The 22,625-nt window shown below is 45.7% G+C and overlaps 1 protein-coding gene across 1 annotated transcript in view; it reads left to right on the top strand.

Moving 5' to 3' along the window:
• The first annotated feature begins 412 nt into the window (after positions 1-412).
• Positions 413-22,625, top strand: part of LOC134983753 (uncharacterized) — a 130,995-nt gene continuing 108,782 nt past the window's right edge. Inside the window, exons 1-4 of the mRNA XM_063949396.1 lie at positions 413-707; positions 1,625-1,703; positions 1,823-1,924; positions 6,816-7,154. Coding sequence (XP_063805466.1) covers positions 462-707; positions 1,625-1,703; positions 1,823-1,924; positions 6,816-7,154 — 766 coding nt within the window. The 5' untranslated portion in view covers positions 413-461. The remainder of the gene's footprint in view (positions 708-1,624; positions 1,704-1,822; positions 1,925-6,815; positions 7,155-22,625) is intronic.

Genomic DNA, 22,625 nt, shown 5'->3' with positions numbered 1-22,625 from the left:
ATAAGAATTTACTTACCGATAATTCTATTTCTCGTAGTCCGTAGTGGATGCTGGGCGCCCATCCCAAGTGCGGATTGTCTGCAATACTAGTACATAGTTATTGTTAACTAAATCGGGTTTATTGTTGTTGTGAGCCATCTATCCAGAGGCTCCTCTGTTATCATGCTGTTAACTGGGTTCAGATGACAAGTTGTACGGTGTGATTGGTGTGGCTGGTATGAGTCTTACCCGGGATTCAAAATCGTTCCTTATTGTGTACGCTCGTCCGGGCACAGTATCCTAACTGAGGCTTGGAGGAGGGTCATAGGGGGAGGAGCCAGTGCACACCAGGTAGTCCTAAAGCTTTACTTTTGTGCCCAGTCTCCTGCGGAGCCGCTAATCCCCATGGTCCTTACGGAGTTCCCAGCATCCACTACGGACTACGAGAAATAGAATTATCGGTAAGTAAATTCTTATTATCTATGGTAATAGTACAGGGACATGACTGTGGAGGTGAGGGGATATTTACAGTGATATTTATGTCTCCCCCATTTCACAGAGGTGTGAAGAAGACATCTGGTGAGCGTGAGACACCCAGCAGCCATGCTCATGTGTCAGGAGGACTGAGCAGGTCCCAGAGCCCCATCACGGTGCCTCCACCTCACTCACTGATACATGAGAGACACAGTGACCAGAAGATCCAGGAACTCACTAACAAGATCATTCAGGTGCTGACTGGAGAGGTGACTGCTGGGTAATGGGGCATTATACAGTAACACCAGGGGACGTGTCTGAGTGACTGCTGGGAATGGGACATTATACAGTAACACCAGGGGACATGTCTGGGTGATGACTGGAGAGGTGACTGCTGGGAATGGAACATTGTACAGTAATACCATGGGGTGTGTCTGGGTGATGACTGGAGAGGTGACTGCTGGGAATAGGACATTATACAGTAACACCAGGGGGCGTGTCTGGGTGATGACTGGAGAGGTGACTGCTGGGAATGGGACATTATACAGTAACACCAGGGGACGTGTCTGGGTAATGACTGGAGAAGTGACTGCTGGGAATGGGACATTATACAGTAACACCAGGGGGGGTGTCTGGGTGATGACTGGAGAGGTGACTGCTGGGAATGGGGCATTATACAGTAACACCAGGGGATGTGTCTGGGTGATGACTGGAGAGGTGACTGCTGGAAATGGGGCATTATACAGTAACACCAGGGGATGTGTCTGGGTGATGACTGGAGAGGTGACTGCTGGGAATGGGACATTATACAGTAACACCAGGGGATGTGTCTGGGTGATGACTGGAGAGGTGACTGCTGGGAATGGGACATTATACAGTAACACCAGGGGGCGTGTCTGGGTGATGACTGGAGAGGTGACTGCTGGAAATGGGGCATTATACAGTAACACCAGGGGATGTGTCTGGGTGATGACTGGAGAGGTGACTGCTGGGAATGGGACATTATACAGTAACACCAGGGGATGTGTCTGGGTGATGACTGGAGAGGTGACTGCTGGGAATGTGGCATTATACAGTAACACCAGGTGACGTGTCTGGGTGATGACTGTATCACTGTGTGTGTCAGGTTCCTATAAGGTGTCAGGATGTCACTGTCTATGTCTCCATGCAGGAGGGGAAGTATATTGAGGAACACAGGGGTCTGTACAAGGACGTGATGATGGAGAATCACCGGCCCCTCACATCACTGGGTAAGAGGAGACTGTCATGTATTGTACAGGGGAGAGCAGGTATGGGGGCCCCCTATATACACACATCATCTGATAATCACATATATACACTGTACTCAGTCACTGTGTGTCTCCTACAGATGGGCCCAGTAACAGAGATACCCCAGAGAGATGTCCCCGTCCTCTGTATTCCCAGGATTGTACAGAGGAGAATCACAGGATCCCACAGGAGGAACAGGTAGGTGAGATTTAGGGTCTCCCCAATATACCAAAGTGACTGTCACTATATGATCTGTAGAGGAGCTATGTGTCTTATACACTGATATTATACTGTTTCACCTCCGTTTAATCTGACTGTATGCAAATGTCATTATAGTGTTTTCTCTGACGTCCTAGTGGATGCTGGGTACTACGTAATGACCATGGGGTATAGACGGGCTCCGCAGGAGACTGGGCACTCTTAAAAGAAAGATTAGGTACTATCTGGTGTGCACTTGCTCCTCCCTCTATGCCCCTCCTCCAGACCTCAGTTAGTATCTGTGCCCGGCCAGAGTTGGTTGCACACTAGGGGCTCTCCTGAGCTTCCTAGAAAATAAAGTATTTGTTAGGTTTTTTATTTTCAGTGAGATCTGCTGACAACAGACTCACTGCTACGAGGGACTGAGGGGAGAGAAGCGAACCTACCTGCTTGCAGCTAGCTTGGGCTTCTTAGGCTACTGGACACCATTCGCTCCAGAGGGATCAAACACAGGCCCAGCCTCGGTCGTCCGGTCCCGGAGCCGCGCCACCGTCCCCCTTGCAGAGCCAGAAGACAGAATGCGAAGTTGAAAATCGGCGGCTGAAGACTCCGGTCTTCATTAAGGTAGCGCACAGCACTGCAGCTGTGCGCCATTGCTCCCTCTGCACACCACACACTCCGGTCACTGATGGGTGCAGGGCGCTGGGGGGGGGGCGCGCCCTGGGCAGCAATTAGAGTACCTTACATGGCAAACCGCACATAATACAGTTTTAATAAGCTGTATATGTGCATTAACCCCCGCCATTATACATAAAAAACGCGGGAGAAGCCAGCCGATGAAGGGGCGGGGCTTCTCCGCACACCGGCGCCATTTTCTACGGCTGTGTCGACATGTTTGATGAGGAAACTTATGTGGAGGTGGAACAGGTGCCGATAAGTGTGATGTCACCCCCTGCGGGGACGACACCAGAGTGGGTGGATATGTGGAAGGTATTAACCGACAGTGTCAACTCCTTGCATAAAAGGTTCGATGACAATACAGCTTCTCAGCCCGTGCCTGCCCAGGCGTCTCAAAGGCCATCAGGGGCTCAAAAACGCCCGCTACCTCAGATGGCAGACACAGATGTCGACACGGAGTCTGACTCCAGTGTCGACGAGGACGAGACTAATGTACAATCCACAAGGGCCATCCGTTGCATGATTACGGCAATGAAAAATGTGTTGCACATTTCTGACATTAACCCAGGTACCACTAAAAAGGGTATTATGTTTGGGGAGAAAAAGCAACCAGTGGTTTTTCCCCCATCAGATGAGTTGAATGAAGTGTGTGAAGAAGCGTGGGGTTCCCCCGATAAGAAACTAGTGATTTCTAAAAAGTTACTGATGGCGTACCCTTTCCCGCCAGAGGACAGGCTACGTTGGGAGACATCCCCTAGGGTGGATTAGGTGCTCACACGCTTGTCAAAAAAGGTGGCACTGCCGTCTCAGGATACGGCCGCCTTAAAGGAGCCTGCTGATAGAAAGCAGGAGGCTATCCTGAAGTCTGTATATACACACTCAGGTACTATACTGAGACCTACAATTGCTTCAGCATGGATGTGTAGTGCTGCAGCAGCTTGGTCCGATACCCTGTCAGATAATATTGATACCCTAGACAGGGATACTATTTTGCTAACCATAGAGCATATTAAAGACGTAGTCTTATATATGAGAGATGCACAGAGGGATATTTGCCGGCTGGCATCTAGAGTTAATGCAATGTCCATTTCTGCCAGAAGAGTATTATGGACTCGGCAGTGGACAGGTGATGCTGATTCTAAAAGGCGTGAGGAATTGTTTGGGGATGGTCTCTCGGACCTAGTATCCACAGCGACAGCTGGGAAGTCAATATTTTTACCTCAGGTTTCCTCACAGCCTACGAAAGCACCGTATTATCAGGTACAGTCCTTTCGGACACAAAAAGGCAAGCGGGTCAGAGGCGCTTCCTTTTTGCCCAGAGGCAGGGGAAGAGGGAAAAAGCTGCACCAGACAGCCAGTTCCCAGGAACAAAAATCCTCCCCCGCTTCCTCTAAGTCCACCGCATGACGCTGGGGCTCCACAGGCGGAGCCAGGTGCGGTGAGGGCGCGTCTCCGGAACTTCAGAGACCAGTGGGTTCGCTCACAGGTGGATCCCTGGGTTCTGCAAGTGGTATCTCAGGGATACAAGCTGGAGTTCGAGTTCACTCCCCCTCGCCGTTACCTCAAATCTGCCTTCCCGGCTGCTCCCAAAGAAATGGAGGTAGTACTGGACGCTATTCACAAGCTGTACCTCCAGCAGGTGATAATCAAGGTACCCCCCCCCCCCCCCTTCAACAGGGGCGGGGTTACTATTCCACAATGTTTGTGTTACCGAAACCAGACGGTTCGGTGAGACCCATCCTAAATTTAAAATCCTTGAACACTTATATAAGGAAGTTCAAGTTCAAGATGGAATCGCTCAGGGCAGTTATTGCAAGCCTGGAAGAGGGGGATTTTATGGTGTCATTGGACATCAAGGATGCATACCTGCATGTCCCCATTTACCCACCTCACCAGGAGTACCTCAGATTTGTGGTACAGGACTGTCATTACCAATTCCAGACGTTGCCGTTTGGTCTGTCCACGGCACCGAGGGTATTTACCAAGGTAATGGCTGAAATGATGATACTCCTTCGAAAGAAGGGAGTTATAATTATCCCGTACTTGGACGATCTCCTGATAAAGGCGAGGTCCAAGGAGCAGTTGCTAGTCAGCGTAGCACTATCTCAGGAAGTGCTGCATAAGCACGGCTGGATTCTGAATATCACAAAGTCGCAGCTGATTCCTGCGACGCGTCTGCTGTTCCTGGGTATGATTCTAGACACAGAACAGAAGAAGGTGTTTGTCCCGGAGGAGAAAGCCCAGGAATGATCATCTCTGGTCAGGGACCTCCTGAAACCAAAACAGGTGTCGGTGCGTCACTGCACGCGAATCTTGGGAAAGATGGTAGCTTCTTACGAAGCCATTCCCTTCGGCAGGTTCCATGCGAGGATCTTCCAGTGGGATCTATTGGACAAGTGGTCCGGATCGCATCTTCAGATGCATCGGTTGTCAGCAGTGTTCATTCCGGGAGTGGAAAACTGGGAAGCAGACTTTCTCAGCAGACACGACCTCCACCCGGAAGAGGTGGGGACTTCATCCAGAAGTCTTAAAGCTGATTGTACACCGGTGGGAACAACCACAGGTGGACATGATGGCGTCACACCTCAATAAAAGGCTAAAAAGATATTGCGCCAGGTCAAGGACCCTCAGGCGATAGCTGGGACGCTCTGGCGACACCGTGGGTGTACCAGACGGTTTATGTGTTCCCTCCTCTTCCTCGCATACCCAGGGTACTGAGGATAGTAAAAAAGAGAGGAAGAATTCCAGCTGGGTCGATTCCTGAACTTTCTATAGGCAGGGGTGACTATGGGCCTAAAATTGGGGTCCATAAAAGTCCAGATTTCGGCCCTGTCTATTTTCTTTCAGAAAGAACTGGCTTCACTGCCTGAAGTTCAGACGTTTGTTAAGGGTTTGCTGCATATTCAGCCACCTTTTGTGCCTCCGGTGTGGCACCTTGGGATCTCAACGTGGTGTTGGATTTCCTGAAATCACATTGGTTTGAGCCACTTCAGACCGTGGAGTTAAAATATCTCACGTGGAGGGTGGTCATGCTGTTGGCCCTGGCTTTGGCCAGGCGGGTGTCAGAATTGGCGGCTTTGTCGTTTAAAAGCCCATATCTGATTTTCCCTATGGACAGGGCAGATCTGGGGACTCGTCCCCAGTTTCTCCCTAAGGTGGTATCAGCGTTTCATTTGAACCAACCTATTGTGGTGCCTGCGGCTACTAGGGACTTGGAGGATTCCAAGTTGCTGGACGTAGTCAGGGCCCTGAAAATCTATGTTTCCAGGATAGCTGGAGTCGGAAAGTCTGACTCGCTATTTATCCTGCATGCACCCAACAAGCTGGGTGCTCCTGCTTCGAAGCAGACTATTGCTCGTTGAATCTGTAGCACGATTCAACTTGCACATACCGTGGCTGGACTGCCACATCCTAAATCTGTAAAAGCCCATTCCACAAGGAAGGGGGCTCTTCTTGGGCGGCTGCCCGAGGGATCTCGGCTTTACAACTTTGCGAGCTGCTACTTGGTTGGGTTCAAACACGTTGGCAAAATTCTACAAGTTTGATACCCTGGCTGAGGAGGACCTTGAATTGCTCATTCGGTGCTGCAGAGTCATCCGCACTCTCCCGCCCGTTTGGGAGCTTTGGTATAATCCCCATGGTCCTTACGGAGTACCCAGCATACACTAGGACGTCAGAGAAAATGAGAATTTACTCACCGGTAATTCTATTTCTCGTAGTCCGTAGTGGATGCTGGGAGCCCGTCCCAAGTGCGGACTCTCTGCAATACATGTATATAGTTATTGCGTAACTAAAGGGTTATTGTTATGAGCCATCTGTTAATGAGGCTCATTATTGTTTCATACTGTTAACTGGGTATAGTTATCACAAGTTGTACGGTGTGATTGGTGTGGCTGGTATGAGTCTTACCCTGGATTCCAAATCCTTTCCTTATTATGTCAGCTCTTCCGGGCACAGTTTCCCTAACTGAGGTCTGGAGGAGGGGCATAGAGGGAGGAGCCAGTGCACACCAGATATAGTACCTAATCTTTCTTTTAAGAGTGCCCAGTCTCCTGCGGAGCCCGTCTATACCCTATGGTCCTTACGGAGTACCCAGCATCCACTACGGACTACGAGAAACAGAATTACCGGTGAGTAAATTCTTATTTTTTCACCTCAGTTTAAACTGACTGTATGCAAATATCATTATAGTGGTTTTTTTTTTGTGTTTTAGGTAGAACGTCTGTCTGATATTAAAACAGAAGACATAGAAGAAGAAGAAGTGACTGATATAAAGGTAGAAGATATAGAGGGAGATGAAGAGACGTATGTGACTGATATAAAGGCAGAAGATACAGAGGGAAAAGAAGAGACGTATGTGACTGATATGAAGGCAGAAGATATAGAGGGAAAAGAAGAGACGTATGTGACTGTTATTAAGGCAGAAGATATAGAGGGAGAAGAAGAGACGTATGTGACTGTTATAAAGGCAGAAGATATAGAGGAAGAAGACGAGACGTATGTGAAGGGTGATCAGCAGTGTAAGGAGGAGGAAATCCCTACAGATATCAGCACAGGTGAGTAATAAACACTTATTACAGAAAAGAGTCACATATTCTCCTTTCTCAGTCACTACAGCAATCTCTTATCCTACACCCTCCTCTGTCAGTACAAACTAATGAGGGAAATGTATCTGCCCAGTGGGGGAGTCAGGAGCCATCAGCCCCTATTATACTCCTGCTCTCCTCCCCTCACATCATGTCACTGTGTGTTACCAGCCCAGAGATCTGACAAGTCTCCTCCCCACACTCTCTGGTATATCTCATACATCAGGAGGCATCAGCCCCTATTATACTCCTGCTCTCCCCCTCACATCATGTCACTGTGTGTTACCAGCCCAGAGATCTGACCAGTCTCCTCCCCCCACACTCTGGTGTATCTCATACATCAGGAGCCATCAGCCTCTATTATCCTCCTGCTCTCCCCTCACATCATGTCACTGTGTGTTACCAGCCCAGAGATCTGACCAGTCTCCTCCCCACACTCTCTGGTGTATCTTATACATCAGGAGCCATCAGCCCCTATTATATTTCTGCTCTCCCCCTCACATCATGTCACTGTGTGTTACCAGCCCAGAGATCTGACCAGTCTCCTCCCCACTCTCTCTGGTGTGTCTCATACATCAGGAGCCATGAGCCCCTATTATACTCCTGCTCGCCCTTCACATCATGTCACTGTGTGTCACCAGCAGCCATACTGTTTGCTAGCAGTACCTATGCCTATGGTATTACATGCAAGGTATTTCCTGAGAGTATCACTATTAGCACACGCCGGTCTATATATAAACTCCTTTTCTCCTGCAGGGTTCACAGCAGTATCCACAGGATATACATTGGGATATGAGGTAACGTCAGCATATTGGCACCAATGATCAAAAGCTTTCCGCCTCCCGGAATGCAACGGGCCAGTCCCCTATATCCCTGCTTTCTGGCTTAGGCAATTCAGTTTTTTTGTTGGTGTGGCAGGAGCCGGACAACGATCTTTGGGTTGCTGATTTTGGCAGCCCTAAGCTTATTTCATTTATTTTTATAGTCTTACATTTCTTAAGCGAGTTTTCTGAAAAGCATCTTACACGTACCTCAGAAAGAGTTACTCCAACAACTCCCCGCCAGGTCGCAACAACACTAACCCACGTGTACAGTGCTGTTTCGGCGGAAGTCTGTGTTGGATGTACTAGCAAGTCCAGCTGACGTTAACAGGCTGTGGCCGGAGCACGGGAAGAAGGTAAGGCGTCAGTTCCGCATAGCGTGGGGGGGGGGGGACTACCGAACAGTTGCTGATGCGGCTGCCACCTCGGTACACCAGTGCTAGGTTCCAGGGATCATAGACTCCAGGGATTAGTGTGAGGCCTGGGTCCCTGGGGTTTAAGTCAGCAGTGGGGAGTAAGACGCTCCCCTGGTCACCCCTCCCCCGGTTCATGACCAGTTTCCTCCGAGTTTCCTGCCATGAACTGATTTGCTGCTTCCGTCTGAGATGCTGTGTTTCTAAAGGACCCAATCGCAGCATAGGCGCCTGTGTGACTGGTGCATTTGTCTTCACTTGGGCGTCTATGTTCACTGTTGTGTGCACTTGGAGTTTGTGTACACTATTTGCGTCTGGATCCACTCAGCATTCACTAATGTATTGGGTACGAGGAGTTGGATAAGTGCCTGATGCATATGAGTCTGTAAACTATTGCCGTTTCTTTCGCTGTGTGACTGAATACGTTAAGTTTCCTATATAAGGTAATGCAGTAATATGGTTCTCCTACATACTTGAAATGTATCTGTAGTTGGTGATGTGCTCATGTTGCTTATTATACTAATGTATAACTTGTGACTGATTGCTAGTGTGATTGCTGACTTTACTATTTCTGTCATGTATACAGATCCTCAGTGCTGGTGCAAGGCAGGGAGGAATCGGATTGCATGTCACTTTAGCAAGCTATTAATTGATTTCAGTCACAAATTGTGTAGTTAACACCATACAAATGTGTGATTTGTTTATCATGTCTAAGAGCAGCAAGGGTGAGGAGGATACACTCTCCACAGCAGCACCAACACTGATTTCATGTTTGTCCTGCAAAGCTGGGTTAACCTCTCAGGATCTGGTGCAGAATGGATTATGTGCAAATTGTTTTAGCTTTCACCAAAGCCTCCTGAATAATCCTAGGCAGGCACACGTTCAGATGGAACCCCCATGGGCTACGTTTGCACAGACATTATTTGGTGTAGCTGAGCGCATAATGCCAGCTCCTATACCAATGATAGGTTACCCTGTTAACCCTTACATGCAACATTCCCCCTGGGTTTTATCACATCCAGTCCAGGAATCTGCAGCCTTTCAACTAAAACGGACTGAAAGGCCTGTGGAAGGTAACATGAAACTACATCTTCACAGTCTACACATGTTTCAGATGGGGACACTTCGGAGGATGAGGATTCCTCGCATTCTGGGTCTGCATACAGAGACGAGGATGAAGGTCCCAGCTCAGTGGATATACCTGAGCTAATTAGTGCTGTGAAAGCCTTTCTATCCTTATAGGAGGCAGCAGAGCCCTTTGTTAAAATCCAATGCTCCTGTGTTTAAACATCCCAAAACAGTCAGAACTGAATTTCCGGGGTTAGAACAGCTGACGGAGATTATGCAAGAGGCTTTGGTCACACCCAGTAAGAAGTTTAGAATTTCATGGAAATGGAATTCCCATTATCCTCTTCCAGCTGGGGACTGTTTAAAAAGGGAGTGGCTCCCAAAGTAGATACACATGTCATTCGATTGGTTCGAAAATCTAGATTACCTCTGCCTTCAACATCATTATATGATTGTTACGGATAGAAAAATAGATGTTTTTTTAAAAACAATCTTCTCATTGTCTGGGGTAATTGTAAGACCAGCCATAGCTTCAGCCTGGATGGCAAAAGCAGTGGCGGCCTCGGCTGATGCATTGGAGGATGATGTCTCATTGGCATCTAGAGAGCAAAACTCCCATATTGCACATGTTTATGGAAGAAGCAGCCTTGGACATGAGTACTATTGTCTCTCAAGCATCAGCCTCAGCAGTAGCAGCTCACAGAGCGGTCTGGCTACGTACATGGAGAGCTGACTCCGAGTCCAAGGAGGTTCTAGAGTCTTTACCTTTTATTGGAGATATTCTTTTTGGTAAAGAATTAAACAGTATTTTGTAGTCAGAGGCAGACTCCAAGAATGTGAAGTTTCCTTCAACCCACAAATCCAAACCTAGGTTTCCAGCTTTTCGGCCCTTTCGGACCCAGGGAAAAGCAAAAGGGAAGGGTTATGGCAAACAGTCCCAATCTGACAAGTCTGGTAAGACTAAAAAGCAATTAGCAGAGGGCCTGCTTCCAAGCCAGAAGATAAACCGTCAGCTTGATGGTGTGGTCCTCCACCTGGGGGACTCCAGGGGGGTGGGAGGCAGACTTCATCATTTTGCACAGATCTGGCAGCAGTCCACCACAGATGCCTGGGAGCAAGAAGCGGTTTCTCATGGTTATGCGTTTGCCTACAAGAAACACCCTCCACAAAGGTTCTTTTGTACCAGCCCATCTTCCGTAGAAACGAAGGCCAGGGCCTTACAACAGGCAGGTCAGAAGTTGCTTCAATCTGGGAGGATAATTCCAATTCCCTGTGCGCGCGCAACAAGGACAAGGTTTCTATTCCAACATGTTTCTAGTTCAGAAGCCAAATTGGTCATTCCGGCCCATACTCAATCTCAAGGTGCTGAACAAGTACATTTGGGTGCCTCTGTTTCATATGGAGACTTTACCTTCCATTATTTTGGCCATGGAGCTGGAGGATTTTATGGTATCCCTTGATATCCAGGATGATTACCTGCATGTTCCTATAGCACTGTTTGCTATCCTCCAGCAACACTTTCAGTTTCAGGCCCTACCATTTGGACTGGCTACAGCTCCCAGAGTGTTCACCAAAATTATGATGGTAATGGCGGCTTATCTCCGTCGACAAGGGATAAGGAGTTTTCCATACCTCTACGACCTATTAATCCTGGTGCAGTCTCAGGAATTGCTTCAGTGTCACAGTTGACTCATAAATTGGGCAAAGTTGTCCCTGGTTCCAACGTATGACTCACTTGGGGGCTGTATTGAATTCTGGTCTTCAGAGAGTGTTTTTACCTCTGAACAAAATGACCACAATACAGTCAAGGATTCAGGAGCTGCTACAGAGTCAAAGGGTATCCATTCACGCAGCTATGCGTGTGATGGGATCAATGGTGTCGACATTCGACATGGTGGAGTATGCTAAATTCCAAGTGGAATGGGTTATATCAGATAATAAAAACTCAGACTATGGTCCTTCCTCTGTAAGTACGGAGGTCATTAGCCTGGTGGCTACAGACATCCCATCTGGACAAAGGAAGACCCTTTCGGATCTCAGATTGGGAGGTTCTGACAACGGATGCCAGTCTTCAGGGCTGGGGAGCAGTGTCAGAAAAATGTTGCTTCCAGGGGCAGTGGACCAAGGAAGAAAGTTGCCTGCTAATAAATATATTGGAACTTCGGGCCATATATATGGCACTCATTCAGGCAAAGGACTTTCTGTGGGGGAAACCAGTTCAAATTCGCTCGGATAATGCAATGGCAGTAGCGTACCTCAATCATCAGAAACTCGCAGCCAAAAGGCAATGAAGGAGGTGAGCCACACGTTACGGTGGCACTAGGAAGCGGAATTTCTCAGTCGACATGCCATTCATGCAAACGAATATGGCATGCTTATATTCAATGGTGCAGTGCCAGGAAATTTGACCCTAGGTCTTTCAGAGTTCCCAGAGTCCTAGCATTCCTTCAGGCAGCAATAGATAAAGGTCTACAGGTGGCTTCCTTGAGAGTTCAGGAGTCAGCATTGACGGTGTGGTTTCAAAAGAAAAATGCTAACCTGCAGGATGTTTGCACTTTTTTCCAAGGAATGCTTCACATCCAACCTCCATTTGTTCCTCCTACAGCGCCTTGGGATCTAGGTATAGTCCTAAAGGTGCTTCAAATTGTTCCATTTGAACCACTGACGTAAGTGGATCTTAAATGGTTGACAGCTAAGATTCTCTTTCTACTCTGCTATTGCCTCAGCTAGAAGAGTTTTAGATTTTGCGACATTGTTGTGTTGCCCTCTTTTTCTGATATTTCACCCAGACAGAGCGGTTCTCAGAACCAAATCTGGTTATCTTCCTAAGTTGGTGTCTAAATTCCACCTTAACGAAGAAATTGTAGTCCCAGCCTTCCAAGGGCCAGATCTTTCTGCGGGAGATGCATCTTTGGACGTAGTCCGGGCTTTAAGGGTCTACGTGGATCGTACCAGTGCCATCAGAAAGACAGACACTCTTCATTTTCTACGGATTTCACGAGAGGATTGGCTGCTGACAAGCAAACACTGGCGAGGTGGCTTCGGATGACGATTCAGAAGCATATTCTCAAGCTGATATCCCTAATCCAGCTAGTGTCTCTGCTCACTCTACTCGTAAGGTAGGTCTGTCATGGGCAGCACAACGTGGTGCTTCAGCAGAACAGATATGTAAGGCAGCCACATGGTCTTCCATTAACACATTCATTAGACATTATGCCTTTGATACCTTTGCCTCTCAGGATGCTACATTTGGGCAAAGGATTCTCCTTTCCAATCTGGAGCGCCCCCTCCACGAAATTGATTTGGGACATCCCAATGTATATTCTGTGGATATTACTGTGGACCCTACAGGATAATTATGTAGTTATGGTAGACTTACTGTTGATAACTCTATTTCTCCTTGGTCCACTGTATCCACAGGGATCCCACCCTGACACACCTGATTTGAGGACCCTTACACTTACTAACCTCTTCCTTCTTGTACGGAAGTGTGTGCATGTGTCTTCTTCTCGCCTGATTAGGGCTCTCTATGATGCTCCTGCCTTGAGCTTTGGAAAACAACTGAATTTCCTGAGCCAGGAGGCGGGGATATAGAGGACTGGCCCGTTGTATTCTGGGAGGCCAAAAGCTTTTGATCATTGGTTCCAATCCGCTGACCTCATATCTCAATGTATATCATGTGGATACTGTGGAATTAGGAGAAATAGCGTTATCGACAGTAGGTCTACCATATCTACATATATTTCTGGCATGGTGCGGCTGCTTGCTGGGGCACATGCTCAGGGTTACTCATGCCACATGATACAAAGCTTAGGAAATATCTGGTGCAGCCCCTGTCATGTATTCACATGCTCCTGTAGCAGCCGGCCTCAGGGAATTGGCTAATGAGCGGCTCCTGTTACTGAGTTGGCAGCATCTGAGTCTTGCTACCGTCGCCTTAGGTATATAATAAATTTATTGAGCTTGTGTGTGGGAACCAGCATTCAGAGTCCTGCACATTCCCTGCTGATTACCTGCCCCCTGGCACTTGGATGACGGCCTTCTGATCCATGGCCTTAAGGACACACCAATGGTTCCTAATGGAAGTATCTTCAGGAGCGTCCACGTCTAAGTAGGAGGACAGGGCCTCTTGCAAAAACTCTAGTGCCTTCAGCATCCATTAATATATAATCCTGGAATCTCCAAGGTGGTAAAGGAGGAGTAGCGGGAAAAGGCGACCAGGACCCTATCAGAGGGGTGTGATCAGACCATGAAATTACTGTCGGTAGAAAAATTCAAGTGACCAGGTTCTGGGATACAATGTGATAAATATGGAGACTGACACAGGACATTTCATAAAGGATAAGCATTTATTTCTCTAAGTTACAACAATGAGAACCTGGAAATAACAAGTTATACTCAGTTACAATAATAGGAAGAACAAATTAGATACTCAGCTCTTATCTCAGATGTTTCATGATCTGTCCCAGATGATGGTCATCAATTACGTAGTTTAAACAATATAGTTCAGTCGCCCCCAGGGTCCCCCTTTAATAACATCATTTATCTTATCCTGGACAACTGTCCCCTTTCACCTACTTATGTATACAATATTCCAAACATCTTACTAGACACTTTCCATCTGAGATACTGATAATAGGAAGATATATCTATTATAATCAGCCAGCCTAAAAGCTGTGTATATTCTTCCCACTAATCCTAATAAAATGAACATATATAGAGCAGTGAGGACATACATAAACAAAATGGAGATACACATGGACAAAATGGCATCTAAAAAGTAGTAACTAATTGTGAGGATACGGATTCTCAGATCACTCAGGTAAACAGTTTAGTAAAGTGGCAAATGCCCTTTATTGTAAATATACACACACAGTACACTAAAACAGTAACTATTACATGCCAGGATGGTATCTCACTAGGTCCCCACAATAGTATAGGATTACAGATGTATGCGGGAGTATCTATATAGCAGAGCCACCAAGTCTGCACTCCCAGGAAAAGCTTGTCATCCAGTGTCCACAATGCGTCTAGACAATCCTCACTCAGCACACTGGCAGCCTCGTCCTCAGTGCATGTCCAGTAGCCTTTTTGAAACAAGAGGATAACAACCATGCTTCTAGGCCTCAGCACATTGGAAGCGCTATCCTACCAGTAGCTTTCAGAAGCAATACACCTCATTCCTCTCAGGTCAAGAACTCCACACTCTCTGACCTTCTGGCCAGATCTCACCTCAGAAGAGCCTACTCCTCTTGCCTCCCCTGTCTTTTTATCACTCAAGCTGGTCAGTCAGGAGGTCACAGAGGACGAGACGAGGTATCTGGGCTCCTGTACACAATGGGGTATATAGGATCAGATTACCTGCAGCTCCATACAGAAACTGTTTACTACTGAACCTACTCCTAATCACATCTGATTGTATAGCTAGGGGACTTACATTACAATGAACTGATGTAACTAATGGAAACTACTGAGGAGGAAAGAGATTTAGGAGTCACTATTTCAAGTGACTTGAAGGCAGGAAAGCAATGCAACAAAGCAATGAGAAAGGCAAGTCAGATGCTTGGTTGCATAGGGAGAGGAATCAGTAGCAGGAAAAATGAAGTGATAATGCCACTGTATAGGTCATTGGTACGGCCCCATCTGGAATACTGTGTCCAGTTCTGGAGACCCTATCTCCAGAAGGATATAAATACATTACAGAGTGTACAAAGGAGGGCAACTAAAATGGTGCATGGCCTACATCACAAAACTTACCCGGAAAGGCTAAAAGATCTTAACATGTATAGTTTGGAGGAGAGAAGGGAAAGGGGAGACATGATAGAAACTTTCAAATATATAAAGGGTCTTAACAAAGTTCAGGAGGGAAACATTCTTCAAAGGAAAAGACGTATTAGAACTCGAAGGCATACATTGAGACTGGAGGGGGGGAGGTTCAGGGGAAATTTAAGGAAAAATTACTTCACAGAAAGGGTAGTGGATAAGTGGAATAGCCTCCCATCAGAGGTGGTAGAGGCTAAGACTGTAGGGCAATTTAAACATGCATGGGACAGGCATATGAATATCCTTACAAAGAATCAAGGTTAAAAAAGGGTTGAGATTGCCTAAAGGATAAAATAAAAAACGGACTAGATGGGCCAAGTGGTTCTTATCTGCCATCAAATTCTATCAAATTCTATGTTTCTATGTAACTATGTTACTAACACTCTGGCATACAATCACACACATTGCACACAGTATAACCAAATAACCTGCATATTCCTAATATAACAGATAAAACATAACTGTACAATATAATAACACAATACAATACAATATTGCCTAGCATATGACTAATAACATAATGGCAATTAGTGGAGTCCATGGTTAGGAACAGGGCTAGGAAAGTAACCGCGTGTATTTCACCACTGTGCGACACAATGTGTCGTCACACTATCACCCCATAATGAAATATATTAATGCAAGGGATCAATTGTAATGACCTAGAAGGAGGTCTATTCTCTAATATGACCTGTGTACAGCAGAGTAATAAATGTAATCACGCACACCTGGATGTCTAACTCTCCGAGTGTTATAGAGGTCAGATTCAGCTAATAAAGGGAGCATGAGGAAGCTAAGGAACGGGCGGCATTACTGGTCTGTTCATCAGTAGTGGAGGATCTATCAAGATGAGGGTCTGTAGCAAGAGTAACATCTCCCATAAGGAGAAGTGCAATTTCTTGTAGCTTTTGAAAAACAATATATAAGAAATTGGGGCTGTCTGGCATTAGCGGCATAGAGAGAAGTGAGGGTGACATATTTATAATGGATTTTCCCAACTAGAATTCAATATCTACCATTGCAATCCACCCACTTGCTTTCCAGGTGATAGGGGCAGGATCTATTAGAAAGGATGGCTACACCACAGGAGATATAGCAAGTTATTGGTAAACTGAGGGGCAGAGTGCAATGGAACATGTGATTCCTGAATGGCTACCACCGCCGCCTTCTGGTCAGTGAAATATTTTATTGCAAGACGTCTCTTATGAGGAGAATTAAGACCTTTTACATTAAGAATTAAAAACGTCACCATGATAGAGATCAGATCTTGGTATGAAACATCTAGGATCATCTGTGTAAAGTCCAATAGAGTCTGTAGGGCGTGTGCATACTTCAAACTATCATAACAGAAAAAATAAAATAGGGAACAAAAATGGAAGACAAACAGAAATAGCGTCCATAAAGGAGCTAGAGATTCCGTCACTAGGGTACCGTGACAGAAAGGTAGAAAAAGGTGGCGGTCGGGCCTAAAAGGGAAACCCACCGACTACCCCAAGTAGCCATGCGAGAGTGCAAAATCTAGTCATCATAGTAACAACTGTACAAAGAAATATCAAATCTCAATGTAACCAATGTGTCCAAAGGAGGTAAAGGCCAGGAACATGGCCTGATATTCAATTTAGGTTCTACCAACACCTTTATAAGGGCAACAGGATGTTAGACGAATCAGTCATGCTTTGCCTGAACACCCAAACATTCTAGAAAGGTATTATGAAACGTAAGACTAGAAAGTATATCAGACCATATACTATATAGCAATTAAATAGCACAGGAAATAAAGAGAAACAGACACGCTTTAAACCCATAATAAGAATAAATAAATCTGACCCAAAAATAGATCCATGCCCAGTAACTTAGTCCCAGTTGGCACATGTTACAGTAGGAAACAAACTCTGAGTGTCTCTTGCAGTCTTACAACTTAGCATATTGCTTCAAGACGGAAGTCAACTCATCCGGGATTGGTTTAGGTAAAGTGTCATGAAGGACTGTCAACAGAAAAATCCCACATTTTCAGAATAGCAGGGCCATCCTCGGGTGAAGGTATCACTGTGAAGGTGCCATTTCGCATCACAATAATCTTAGTAGGAAAGCCCCATTTGTATTGCACATTTCCTTGGGTGGAATAGACGCCTTTTGGCCAGCGTCACAGAAGAAATATCTGGAAATATCTGCAGATTATCCAGACACTCGGCTGTGGATGAGGAAGACAAAGCAGACTAGAATGTGTTCTTTTATATGAAGAAAGTGGACCCTGAGCAGAGTGTCCCTCGGTGCTTGGATAGGGGTCTGTTTGGGCTTTGGGAGTCTTCAGTGGAAGCTTCTGAATAGAGGACCGTGGCATGATCATAAAGCTCAGAATTTGTAACAGAATCCGTCATGCCCATTATTCTGATATTATTTCTCCGAGACCTGTCTTCTAAATCAATTACTTTATCACGAATAGAGACCGGGTCTTCCTGAAGGGTGTCATGTGCTGAAATCAGATCTTTGTGAGACGCAACAATCTCTTTCATCTTAGTCTGTACGAGTGCCAATCTCACTGATACCGGACCTCAAAGCTTGAATATTAGAGTTAAATTCTGAGGTTATTTCAGTCCTTAAATGTAGATAACACAGAATGTATAGAGCATAGAGTAACAGGACCATCTAGTGTGTCTTAAGATGTTTTCAGCCATTACAGCTGGGCTGTGCGTCTGACAGACAGAGAGGGGGGGTTGCAAATCCCACCCCTACATTTCCCTTCAGCACACAAAAAAATTACCTGTAACCATACCTGAACCTATCTGGTAATAGAAATTCAGAGAATAAGTTTACACATGTTTAAGCTGCTGCGTCACTTCACGGCTTCTTCGATGTCAGCAGTCCTAACACTACATAATGGCAGTGCCCACATAGTGCCATGTAATTTGTCACAGTAGGCCTCATGATAAAGGCTATTACTAAAACACACCCAGACAGAGAGCTAACTTGCCCAGGAGCCACCCCCAGGATCTCCCATGGGTACTACAAGGAACAGCATGCCTTCCAAATACTGCTCCCATTCAATGCCTCTCGCACACAAGCAGACAAACAATGGTAAATGCTCGATCATTCCTGGAGATAATTATGTATCAGGTACTGGAAAGGGGCAGGGTTCACAGACAAACAGACAGAGAGGGGGGGTTGCAAATCCCACCCCTACATTTCCCTTCAGCAAACTAAAAAATGACCTGTAACCATACCTGAACCTATCTGGTAATAGAAATTCAGAGAATAAGTTTACACATGTTTAAGCTGCTGCGCCACTTCACGGCTTCTCCGATGTCAGCAGTCCTAACACTACATAATGGCATTGCCCACATAGGGCCATGTAATTTGTCACAGTATGCCTCATGTGCGTCTGACAAGAAGAAGCAGATGATGTTGTAGCGGTCTTAGAAGGACCACCTGAATTTGAGGTACCAAAGAGATGGACAGGTGGGCCAATTTGGTACCTTTTAACCTTTTTTGGAGGCATGTTAAGCCGGCTACAAAGAGACGGACCTCTCAGAGATAGGAAAATACAAACGATCTATAAATAAAAGGAGTACGCTGTTAGGAGGTTACATCAAGATGACACAGTTCAAAATGACATTCTTAGTCGGGATGACAGGGGTAGCCGAGCCAAAATTTCAAGTAAACATGATGTAATGCAACTCAAATAACACAGTAATGACCGAGAAATTCCACTAGAGGTCAGCGTGATGTCAAAGTCAGAAAAATGTCTCAATGCACGTTGCCATATTTGCACCGCACACTGGTCCGTGCTGCGCATGCGTACGCTCTCCCGTGGAAGCGCATACCCGCAATAGCGTGCACTCGCACGCGCAGTATGCGCATTTACGGTAGAGTTTATGTGATCGTAGCGTGCGACTCATTAGTTACAAATGTTCACAATTAATGTAGTTTATAGATCATGTTCCCCTCAATAGTTTCTGTAAGTTTGGTTTAGATAGAATGTCCCTGAGCGGAGGAATCCCTCTTTGTATTGCACGAAGGGTCTAACAGGAGTCATACAGCAGTGTTTGGTACCCATCGGAAGAGTATCTAATTAGCAATATTCCGGTGTTGGTTTGGAGCGTATTAATCGCTCGTGCGAATAGTTATGGACATAAGAAGTTTATGTCCATTCCTATGATTTGCACATACTCAGGTATGCGGCGGGAAACCCAGTTCCCCACCCACCTGAGCTGTTGGAAATCAGCACAGCCCACCTGTATGAATCAACCTATGACCTTTGGTTACAGTACAGGGCCGAATTCCTGTGTCCAATAAACTGTAGGATTGTAGGGACTAGGAGATTGCATTGTGTGTGGGGCATAAATAGGCAGACCGACCACATCCAGCTCTCACTCTCTCATCAACGGTTATCTGCTGATAATCGGGAGCTGGATATCGAGGCGCTGGCGATCATACCCTTTGTGCGTAAGTTCTCTCCATAATCATTGTCTTTCTGCGAGCCAATCTCTCTCTCTCTCTCTCTATCTCTCTCTCTCCTCTTTTTCTCTTAAATACCTTATAGTATTATAGTATTGTATCGTATTGCATTTAGGTCAGTGTAGTATTGTCTTTCTGTATTTATTGTTTAGTTCTGTGGTTAGGAAGTCTCTGTTATATTGTAGTGTATCATATGTACTGTTATCCCCTTTTACAAGTATATTAGACATAATACAGTTAATAGGCCTTGGAAACCTAAACCAGTATCTGTGTATTTACTATAGTGTTAAGTGTTCACTTGAGCGTCGGTGACGCTCAAACAGCTTTGTAGATAGTCAGGTTACACAAGGTTGCATTTACACCCTGTATTCACATTAAGGTATTCTGTGTGTTTCATCGGTATAAGGTTTAACATAAAGGTATAGTGTTGTGAGCGTCTGCACCGCTGGTGACCTCCTCGTGGTCTCTAGCGTATGCTACGTTACAGCGAATCTTTCCCCTAGACATAACCAATAACGTGTCCTGTGATCACTGGGCCGTGAGCGAACGTGACGCTTGAGCGTCTCGCCTACGGCTGAGCGATCGTTACGCAAATAGCGTATCATTACGGTACTTCTTAAGTAAACAGCGTACAGTGTTCTTAGCTTCATAAGGGTTGTTTATACGACAAAGGAATTTAGCATTGTCAATTGCGGGCTCGTCCGGTCCTTTTCACATCTGCACTAGGTAGATCAGCAGACATTATCCCCCAGCAAAAGGGTGGGAGGTTGTCTCGCAGTTGCTGACGGGATAAGCGTCTGCTTCGCTTAGGTAAAGAGTGCTGAAGGAATCCGGTAACCGGAAGTAAGAACAAAACGCTTGTGTCTTTTTAAAACTGTTTATTTTTCTTTTGTCTTGCGTACGCACGCATATATCTGCATTTCTATTTCATTTTTTTCGTATATCACTATTCCTGTTTGCCAAATTTTATAGTTGATAGAAAGGGCTAAAAGGAGATTTGCTGTTATTTAATAGTAGAGGTAATAGTTAAAGTATAGAACAAACACACGGTTTGTCTGAGATACAAGGCAGTCAGTGTGGATTGCGGTAGATGATCAGGGATCATCTACATTGATAAATAAATATATTGTGTTACGGTGGATCCTTTGCATTGCGTACACGTGTCGCTAACAAAGACTAGCGTACGCAATCCAAAAGGCAGACGCACGCAGCGTTCATTACGCAACGTAGCGTCTGGTTACGCCCACGTAGCCCAAGTCACGAAAAGCGATAATTAGCGCAAAGCGATAATTAGCGCAAAGCGATAATTAGCGCAAAAGCGATAAGTAACGCACAGCGGTAGATAACGCGAAGCGGTAAATAACGCAAATCTGTTTTTAGAAAATCTGAAATTTAGTTTAACAGATCCTGCTCCTAATTGGTAACACTCTTGGCCTGAAGACAATTTCTGCGCAGAAATAGATATAGAAACAAAAGTGTACATGTGTTGAGTGAGTGTGTTTTGTATACAAAAGTTTATATAACTTTAAGGTGGAACCAAAAGGAAAGTCGGGTACTCGTTAAGGAACATACGTGTAAGTGACATATACGGTGGCCAGGGAGGCATCTCTGGTTAAATAATATTTGAGCATTAGAGTATAGCGGACCATAAGGTAACAAGACCAGGAGGTCATAAGGAACAAGACCAGGAGGTCGTAAGGTAAAAGGTCCGCTATAAAAGTCCAGTGGCACAACGCCTGGGGTGTTGGTGCAGAACCCATATAGGCCATACAAGCTCTGGTTGAAGGAATCGCAGCCGAAAACATCGATTCCATTGATCTTTCAGTACATGACAAGTAGTGCTCGTATACTGAACGATTGGACCGCACGTTATTGTGTGCAGTAGTTAGTAATCTGACCTAATACCATTAGAGTAAAGTGGTCACAAACGCTATCTGTACATTCTGACGTGATTTGTGTAATTTTTTATTTTTGGAAGGGAAGTTCGCTGGTCACTCAGGAACTATCTAACAACCCCAACTTTACTGGAAAGAGTAAGTGTCCTGCGGGTAACCCTCATATGTTCCAGTAAACTAAAGGTTCACAGGGGCCCTGGGTTGGGTACCACAGCTCTGGTTTACAGTGATTGCGGCACAGGCCAACGTGGGCGAGAAGTAAGTGGGGTACTTGATAAACCACCACCGCCGGCCTGCCCAAGGACATCTTGGTTTGTTTGTAAGGGTTCGCTGAAAACCTTGAGATAAAAGATCCAAGGAGGAATAAGCAACGCCTACAGATTATGGGGGCCATTTGTTCCGGTAGGGGGCGATCAACCCAGGTTCAGGTTGATTCGGAGGACCGACCAATTGGGTCGGCAAGATACATTATGTGTGAAAAATACGGTAGTCACACAGAGGTTTTATGTGATGAATGGCAAAGAATGACTGTACAAGACAGGGACAAGTTCCCAAGAATAGGTAGCTTCAGTCCAGAGGTGTTACAAAATTTAAGGAGGAGGATAAGTCTCGTTGAACTAACGAAGAGACAAAATAAACATTATGAATATTTACAGTTATGGCAACAGGAAAGTGAATTACAAAGAGAGTCTATTGACTTTTCTGACTCTTATCTTGAGAGGAGAGACATGGCATCGGGAGAGGAGTTGATTGCGGAGAGAAAAGCACAAGGGTGGAACAATAAAAACGCTCTTAGCAACTGTAATATAGATTATAAGAATAAGTGTAATAAATGTAACAATGATTATTGTAATACTGTTGAATGTACAACTATTAACCTGTGCCAGTTGCACCCCATGTCAAACCTCCCTCAGGAATACAAACAAGACAGTGAGCCCAGAACGATGTCAGCACCTCTTCCAACAACCA

Source organism: Pseudophryne corroboree (genome assembly GCF_028390025.1).
Source record: "Pseudophryne corroboree isolate aPseCor3 chromosome 3 unlocalized genomic scaffold, aPseCor3.hap2 SUPER_3_unloc_23, whole genome shotgun sequence".
In the NCBI taxonomy this organism is placed as follows: domain Eukaryota; kingdom Metazoa; phylum Chordata; class Amphibia; order Anura; family Myobatrachidae; genus Pseudophryne; species Pseudophryne corroboree.
The sequence above is the reverse complement of the archived record's forward strand: the minus strand, read 5'-3'. Positions and strand labels throughout refer to the sequence as shown.